This window comes from Trichechus manatus, unplaced genomic scaffold (assembly GCF_000243295.1).
Source record: "Trichechus manatus latirostris isolate Lorelei unplaced genomic scaffold, TriManLat1.0 scaffold00024, whole genome shotgun sequence".
NCBI classification, from domain to species: domain Eukaryota; kingdom Metazoa; phylum Chordata; class Mammalia; order Sirenia; family Trichechidae; genus Trichechus; species Trichechus manatus.
In genome coordinates, this window is record NW_004443960.1 from 18,215,753 (window position 1) to 18,224,963 (window position 9,211).

The following is a 9,211-nucleotide window of genomic DNA, read 5'->3' on the forward strand; positions in this document are numbered from 1 at the left end:
GAGTTGTCTAATTCTGAAATTTTATTGTTAATCTTCTGGATTTCTGATTGCTGTCTCTCTATGGATTCTTGCAGCCTATTAAATCTGACATTATGTCCTTGAATAACTTTTTTAAGTTCCACTACTACTGTGTCTGTACATTGCCTGGTTGTTTCTGCATTCTGTTGAATTTCCTCTCTTATTTCTAGAAGTGTTCTGTATTTTAATCTTTTGTATTCTGCCTCTGGTAATTCCAAGAAGTTCTCTTCCTCCAGAGAATTTATTGATTCTTTATTTTATTTTGGGAGCTTGCTGAAGCCATCATGGACTGCCTCTTTATGTGACTTGATATTGACTGCTGTCTCTGAGCCATCAATAATTTATTATAATTTTATTTTGTGTTTTCTTAGTGAGACCTAGCTTCTTATTTTGTTTTGTTTTGATATGCCCAAATAGGCTGCTTATGTGCACTAGTTTGATTTTTGACACCTTTTGATCTCTAATGTCCTGTCACCAGGTAGTTAGTTCTGTAACTAAGTATGTGCACACCGGAGTCCGTTAAAATTTCCTATATGGGATCAGCTCGGGTGTGCAGGCAGTCGGTCACGAAGTGTGTGATGCAGGTTCTCACCCCCAGTCCTAGAGAGCCATGGGTGATTGGTACAGGCACTGGACTCTGTTTGTGGTAGGGGATCACGCGTTGAGCCAGGCAGGGGGCTGACGGCTGCCCCTGAGATTCTGAAAGAAAAGTGGGTCCCTATTCTCTAGGGTGAATAGGTGGTGAGTTTTGCAGCCAGACTAAAAGCACCCCACTCTGTTTGCTGTAAAGACTCGAGGGCACCACTTTTTCTTGAACTTCTGTAGCAGGTGACTAGGCCCTTTAGGTGCTACCACCAGTCCTCAAGACCCTGCTGCAGATCAATAAAAGTGCCTACTTGAGGGGCAGGGCTGTTTCGAGGATCACAAATCTGCCCGGTCACAGCTGAAGCAGTTGAAGTTAAACTTCAGATGTTTGCCCTGTTGTACTGTGGTAGTGAGGGCTAACGTTGTTGAGATGGGTCCCCAGAAGTCTATACAGGGGTGTATGGCACTCAGAGTCTGCGGACCCCTGATTTCTATGGCCAGCAAAGGAGTTGTGCCAACCCTGTGTTTCTGGCCTACAGGAGCCAGCAGCTTATTTGTTCCCTCTCCAAGGCCAGGAGAATGGGTCATGGTGCCTTTTGGGATCTACTTCCGGCCCAGTGGACTCCCGGTGCAGAGCAAGGAGGGAGGAGGTAAAAGGAAGAGAGGTTTTTCCCAGATCCGGTGCAGAGCACAGAGGTATGAGGTAAAAGGGAGAGAGGTTTTTCCCAAATGGGCTTTTTTTTAAATTTCCCTGAAAGGGTGTGCACATGTACTTATCCTAGCCTCTTGGGAACTGCTCTTCACTGGTTCGGAGTATCCAAGCAGAATCTCTGCTGCTGGGTGTCTCTCAATGTGGAAACTGCTTCTCTAGTGCGTGCACTGCACAGCTGTTTGCCTGCTTCACCGTGGCCCAGTGTGGCTGTGTCTCTGCAGTATCGCTGTCGCGGCTCTAGCGTTCCTCACCTCTTCCAAATGGTCTTCCTCTCTGGTATGACTCAGATGGATTTCTTAACCTTGCCTTGTTCAGGGCTGCCAGATGTTCACATACACTCAAATCACTTGCTTTTCCAGGTCTTTGTTGTACGAGGGATAAGAAGCGTCTAACTAGTCTGCCATGTTGACCACGCCTCCTACACAGTAGATTCTTAACACATTATTATCATTATCAGACTCATCACCATCACTACGTATTCACGTGGGCTTTATCAGCCAGTGTGTGTCCTCTCCCTCCACTGCCTCAGCCCTGACATTGTGTACTGGTTATCTATTGCTGGGTAGTAAATCATCCCCAAACTTAGCAGTTTAAAGCACAAATAGTGATTACTCACATTATTGGATGGTCAGGAATCCAGGAGCAGCTTAGCTGGGTGGTTTTAGCTCAGGGTCTCTCATGAGGTTGCAATTAAGGTGACAGCCAGAGCTGCAGTCATCTCAAGGTTGTACTGGGGCTGGAAAACCTGCTTCAAAAGTCACTCATATGGTTTTTTTTTGTTGTTGTTAGTTATCCTCTAGTCAATTCTGACTCACAGTGACCCCATGTGTGCAGAGTAGAACTGCTCCATAAGCTTTTCAAGGATGTAACTTTTCAGAAGCAGATTGCCAGATCTGTCTTCTGAGGCACCTCTGGGGGGGTTCAAACTACCAATCTTTTGGCTCATAGTTGAGCACTTAACCATATGCGCCACCAGGGAGCCATGTGGTTTTTAGCAGACTTCAGTTCCTCACTGGCTGTTGACCTGAGGCTCCCGTTCATCACATTGAGCACTTCTCCATAGGACTGTTCACAGTGTGGAAGCTTGCTTCCCTCAGAGTTAGTGACCCAAGCAAGGGAGAGAGAGTGAATCCACCCAAGACAGTAGCCACAGTCTTTTTATGACCTAATCGCAGATGTGACAGACCATCACCAGTGTAGTATGCTATTGGTCACGTAGACCAACCTTAGTACAGTGTGGGAAAGGGCTCCACAAGGATGCGAATACCAAGAGGTGGGGTCATCAGGAGCCATCTTTGAGGCTGCCTACAACACACAGTTCTCAGCTTCCCTCCTCTGGTAATGAGAACATAAAGACCCAAGCCATCTGTGGCAAGTCCCACCTCGGTGACTCTAAGTCCGTCTTCCAATCTTTGTTTTTGTTTAGACTGTCTCCCAGTTCCCGATCACCACCCTCTGCTGTGTCCCCACCATCTTCCGGCTGCTTGTGCAGGAGGATTTGACCAGGTATAGACCATCTGTTTGGTGCTTTGGGGGCCTAAGTATGTGGATATACGCCACAGTGCCCACAGCACACCCACTCTGTCATTCCATCTCTCTCTCTCACACACACACACACACACACTCACCTCTCACACACACACACATGCTCACGCACACACACACATTCCCTAGACAAGCACTCAGGTACACCCGCTCCTCAAGCAAACTCACTTGTCCACACACACACCCCTCAAAGACGAACTTCTGGCTGGATTTAATAGATTTAAGGCTTTAGGGAGTCTGGAATTTCAGTGCTTGAAGTGAGCTGTCTCCTCACCATACTTCCCTGGGTCATCCCATCAGCAATGTGTCTGTTACTTCCATGAGATTAGAGAAAGTGTTGGGTAATCATTAACCACCTCTAGAAGGGGACTTGTAACTTAAGCCCTAATGTCTTGTGGGACCCACAAGCCACCACATTGGAGGTTCCATCCCCCAGATCCTCTAGCCCCACACTAGCCCCAGCTGGCCACTCTCTGAGTGTATGCCATTGGGCACCCAACAGAAGGAGACAAGAGAACAGGGATGGCTCCCATCCTGTGTGACTCCAAAGCAACATCTGCTGACAAAACACGGCTAGTTGCTGGGGTATGTGGAGGGAGGCCCATCACACTTCAGTAACCCACGGATCCTGATCTATGACTTGTCTTCTACCCTCTCCCAAGTCATGGGGAACTGCCCATTTTCCCTAATTACATGTATCTGACCATGCCATGCCTAAAAGATGAATTTCGTACATGAGACTCAAGATGAACTCTTTTACAGTGTAAGAATTCATCCCATTCATTGATCTGTTCTCTGTATCTCCACATCATGATTTTGACCAAAATCAGGCTCTGAATGATTTATTCAAGAACAATTTGGTTGAAAGATACTTGGCAATACTAAGTAATTTAGCCAAAATCAATTTGATCCAAAGGAAAAAAAATGCTTAAAAATGTATTTGCAATTGCTAATTTTTCACATGTTGGATAATTGGTTGAATTATTGGTTGAGGGGTAATTTTACAACATATTTAGTATCTTTAGGGATTTTTGATCCATTTGTCTAAATTTGGGTGTTCTTCAGAGGGATATGTTTTATCTTTTAATATGTAAATTATTTATCTTTTTCCACCAAATTGATGTATTGACCAATTTATTATCAATCAGCTTGTTTCCAACTAAATTGTTTTGGCTGATTCACCTGGAGCTCCCCACTTTATTCTGAAACCTATTATATGAGGTTCTGATTTTATTGCAACGTCAGGTAGGATTGGTTTTGTTGAAATTATCTGTCCACGGGGAACATCCTGCAAAACCAGAGAATCCCGGCACTTGGAGAAGATTATAAACCATGGGTGTTGATCCTCAAGTGCTTTGGGGAGGGAACTGCACCTGCACTCGGGCAGCGGTGCTGGGGGATAGGGTAGGGTGGAGACACTGACATGGGCTGCCTCATTTTCCCGGCTGAGAAAGGTACCAGTTCCAGAGTCTGAGGCACTGTTTGACCGGAGGAGAGGCCCTCAATCCTAACGTGAGGGAGAAGTGGAAGAGCCAGACGGGCCTGGAGCTGCATGAAGGTTACGGCCAGTCTGAAACAGTGAGTGCTGATGGGCCAGGCTCCCTGCCCAGCACTGCTCCACCTGACCCCTCAGCCAGCAAGTGCCACCTGCCAGCCTGCAGCACCCTCCAGCCTGCCTGGTCCTTATCTTGGAGAGGCTGGTCAGAGACTGTCCTGCCCAAAGGGAGACAAGCTGATAACAAAATGCCATTGGCTCTTCCGTCCTTTTGGTTTCAAGGAGTAAATTACAGATCTTAGATCCTGTTGTTGTTGTTAGTTGCCATCGAGTCCATTCCGACTCATGGCAACCTCATGTGCGCAAAGTAGAGCTGTGCTCCGTAGGGTTTTCAAGGCTGTGATGTTTCAGAAGCACATTGCCAGGCCTGTCTTCTGAGGCACCTCTGGGTGGGTTTGAGCTGCCAACCTTTTGGCTAATAGTCAAGCGCTTACCATTTGTGCCACCCAGGGAGCCCTATATTCTGTTAAATAAAAATATTCCCAAGAAAGGAAAACGTGAAATATTCAGGAGTTAGTTGTCTCTGAGTTGGTTAAGTTTCAAAACTTCCCAAGAGAAGACTTGAGAGAGAGAATGTGGGTATATGCTGTCAGGAGAGGTTCCCTTCTAGAAGGGTTAAAGTTATGGAATTGGAAGGTCAGGAGGTCTAAAATCTGCTGTAGCTTTTTTCACAGTTATACCATCACCTGTAAACCAACTCTCATAACCAAGGGTGTCTGTCCGTCTCCACCAGGACAGATGACATCTGTCTGTGGTCAGGGTCCAGGATCCTAAACAGGGTGCTTGACATCTGTCCAAGCAGAGTTTTGGGGATCAGCTGAGTCTTTTGGCTTAGTGACACGCAAAGTTTGCTATTTGCGAGTACCCATTAGAGTCCTCAATAAATGTTTGTTGATTATGGAAAGAAAAAGAAAGAAAGAAAAACGAGAAAGAAGGAAGGAAGAGAGAAGGAAGGGGTGAGGAAGGAAGGAGAGAGAGAAAAAAGTAGAGATGGTAAGGGAGGAAAGAGGGAGGAAATAAAGGAAGAAGGAGGGAAGGGGCAAGGAAGGAAAGAAAGGAAGCAAGGAGGAAGGGAGAGAAAGAAAAGAAAATTAGGAAGAGAGGAAAGAGGGAGAAAGAGGTGGCAGGGACAGAGAGGCAGGCATGGACTTGGAGGACACTAAAGGAATAAGGCTCCTTCTTACAGGTACCGATCTCTCTCCAGGTTCTAATCTGTGCCAATCCAAGAGGCATGAAAATCAAGTCTGGATCCATGGGGAAAGCATCCCCACCTTACGATGTGCAGGTAGGAAGCCTGCCCCAAATGGTGGTGTTGAGGCTTGGTTTGAAGAGGAGCAAGACATATTCTTCTGGGTTATCAACGCCAGGTTCGGCTGGTGGGGTGGCCTGGCTATGCAGACCTCTAGACACCTTCTGTGATCTCTCTGCCAGATTGTGGATGACAAGGGTAATGCCCTGCCTCCAGGAGAAGAGGGGAATATTGCTGTTCGCATCAGACCTACCCGGCCCTTCTGTTTCTTCAGCTGCTATTTGGTGAGAGGCAGGGAATGGCCATTCTTGGAGAAATTACTATGTGCCAGCCATTGCACTCCACCCTTGATAAACATCTATTTGTTTAACCTTACAATAACTGCGTGAGGTAAGTTGGTACTTTTATTGATAAGGAAAAAGAAGCTAGAAAGGTGAAGTGACTTATCCAATGTCACACAACTAGTACCTGCAGGATGTCAGATTTAAACATGGGTGTGTCTGAGAGGGCCCCTGGGTGGAGTAAATGGTTTACACTCATCTACTAATCTAAAGTGGAGCCTTGGTGGTGCAGTTGTTAAGAGCTCAGCTGCTAACCAAAAGGTCCGAAGTTTGAATCCACCAGCCACTCCTTGGAAACCCTGTGGGGCAGCTCTACTCTGTCCTGTAGGGTCGCTATGAGTCGGAATCGACTCGATGGCAAGTTGGTACTTTTGTTTTTTGCTTACTAACCTAAAGGTTGGTGGTTCAAACCTGCCCAGCAGTGCCATGGAAGAAAGGCCTGGTGATCTGCTTCCATAAAGAAGCCAAGAAAACCCTATGGAGAGCAGTTTTACTCTGTAACACATGGGCTCACCATGAGTCAGAATCAACTCAGCAACGAGTTTAGTTTTTGTTTTTAGTGTCTGAGAGTACAAATATATGACATATGAAGGCAGCCCCATTCCTTCCCTAATGAGAAAACTGAGATTCAGGTAAGAGAAGGGAAGTGACTTACCAAAGGCTGAACCGCAGTTATGCCACAGCCTAGTTCTTCTGACTCTTTTTGTCTCGAATCTTGTGTGGGTGTAGGTTTGCTGGCAGGGCTTGTGCCCTGGGATTCTAGTCCTAATTTCTTGGAAAATCCGGTGATTACCTCTCCCTTCCACTCACCTTGGCTGGTGTTTATGGCAGGCTTTCTTTTTTCCTAATGCCTTTCTATCCTGGTTCTCAATCCTGGCTACACATTAGAAACACTTGGAAAGCGTCAACCATCACCGATGCTTAGGCCCCACCCCAGCCGAATTAAATCAAAACTCCTGATGGCCCAGTTTCCCAGGTGGATGTGCAGCCAAGATTGCAATCCATTGCTGTATAGGGATTCCATCTGGTGTGTGTATTAACCTGCCAATTATCTACAATATTGGAACAAGCTGATAAAAAACAGTCCATTTGTCTCTGGAATGTTCTATGTGATATTTATATTTCAACGGCTTTTCTGTGACTATAAAATAAATACTCTCTCACTGTATTTTGTTTAAAATCACAGAAACTTACTTACCCAAAAATAAAAAAACAGTAATCACGCCAAGCAGAAATAATATTAGATTTAATGTATTTCCTTCTAATCATCTTTGTAGGCAGTAGTAAGTCGTGACCTTCCTAAATATTTGTTCATTGTTTATTGAGTGCCTACTTCATACTGCCAAGTGTGCATTAATGGTCAGGAAAGACGTGATACTTGTGGAGTTTGCATTCTAGTTGGGGGAAATAGAGGATAAATAAAAAGGGGACACTGAGCTTCTGTTAAGGCTGATGGTATAATCTGGGAACGGATAAGGGTGATGGTTGAACAACATGATGAACATAATTAATGTCACTGAACTGTACATGTGAAGACTGTCCAAATGGCAAACGTTCTGTTGCCTATATATTTACCACAATTAAACACACACACAGTGAAGTGATAGAGGATAACCAGGAAGCCTATGTGCATGATGTTCATAAATTCCCAGGTTTGTGAATATTTCTACATTATTTGATGACATAAAGTTCAGTAAAGTATAACTGAATACACAACCTCTTTGGACCTATGATGATTCCACTGAGAAAGTACTGAAGCAAGATGTAAAGCTATTTGCTGGCCAAGAACCTTCACTTTGATATTTTTCTCTCCATCCCTCGCACCAACAGTGGGCTTTCTTTCGAGTTCACTTCTGTTGTTGTTTTTGTTGCTGTATTTTAAGTTTTATTGTGGTAAAATGTATATAGCATAAAATTTGCCATTTTAACCATTCTTAAATGTACAATTCAGTGACATTAATTACATTCACGAACTTGTGCAACCATACCACAAACGCAACTCTCTTCTCCGCATTTCTTTAAATTAAATTATGTCACAAGCCTTTGTCGTGACCCCGTTTTGTTTTAAAACTATGTTCTAATACTATGACCACAGTATTTCTCCAGTCTTGGGTGTATGTGGTAATTTTGCTTTGTATAGATCTGTGCATTTCCTTCTGAGGCTCCCGTGCTCTCGGGTTGGCACTCTCCCTTCCTTCCCCACCCCCATCCTCACAGCAAGTGCCAGTACACCAAGAAAGTTAATCCCTTCCGTTGTTCATTGCCTGTCCTCTGGAGGGTTGCTTGTATGTAAACAGAGAGGATGCCTGCTTGACCATCCCCTTTTCCTCACAGATTGTTCTCTTCAGCGTGTCTTTTTTTTTTTTTTTTTTGTCCCCCTAAGACTTTGTTTTTATTTCTATCTGTAAATGCAATATATATGTACAGTTTATTCATCCATTCTCCCATATATGGTCATTTGGCTTGTTTCCAGTCTTACTGGAAAACTGTGTTTCTTGTGGCCAACCTTAATACACATCTGTGGAACATAACATGTTAAAGTTGCTCCCGGAATGTATCTAGCTGTGGAATTTTTAGAGCACGGGATATGTGAATGTTGAACTTTACAAGAAAATGTTTACTTTTGCTGAAGTTCTTGTACTAATTTACACGCCCACAGAATTCTAAGGGCAGATCACTGTGGTCCCCGGGCACTTGTGGTCTCTTTCGCTGCTACTAACAGTATAATGGTTGGGCCCTGTTGATCAAGTAATTTTTGTAATAGTTGTCCAGGGATATGAAATCGGTCATACCCTTTGGTTTAGAAATCCCATATTTGGGAATTTCTAGAAAGAAAAGAATTCAAAATGTAAAAACTGGCACCCAGAGATATTCACTGCAGCATCGTTTACAAGTAGGGAAGAAATGGAGGTGGGGAGAATCTCAATGTCCAAAACCAGAGAATTGATTGAGTAAATTGTAGTAGACTGACAATCTAAAACCAAAACCAAACCTGTTGCCGCTGAGTTGATTCCAACTCATAGCAACCCTATAGAACAGAGTAGAACTGCCCCATAGGGTTTCCAAGGAGTGGCTGGTGGACTCGAACTGCCAACCTTCTGGTCGGCAGCCGAGCTCTTCTTTTTTTTTTTAATTTTTTTTATTGTACTTTAGATGAAGGTTTACAGAACAAATAGTTTCTCATTAAACAGTCAGTACACATATTG

The 9,211-nt window shown here is 44.4% G+C and overlaps 1 protein-coding gene across 1 annotated transcript in view; it reads left to right on the forward strand.

Moving 5' to 3' along the window:
- Positions 1-9,211, forward strand: part of ACSM5 (acyl-CoA synthetase medium chain family member 5) — a 42,582-nt gene that overhangs the window by 22,144 nt on the left and 11,227 nt on the right. Inside the window, exons 7-10 of the mRNA XM_004373307.1 lie at positions 2,742-2,821; positions 4,315-4,438; positions 5,620-5,700; positions 5,847-5,948. Of these exons, the coding sequence (XP_004373364.1) occupies positions 2,742-2,821; positions 4,315-4,438; positions 5,620-5,700; positions 5,847-5,948 (387 nt within the window). The remainder of the gene's footprint in view (positions 1-2,741; positions 2,822-4,314; positions 4,439-5,619; positions 5,701-5,846; positions 5,949-9,211) is intronic.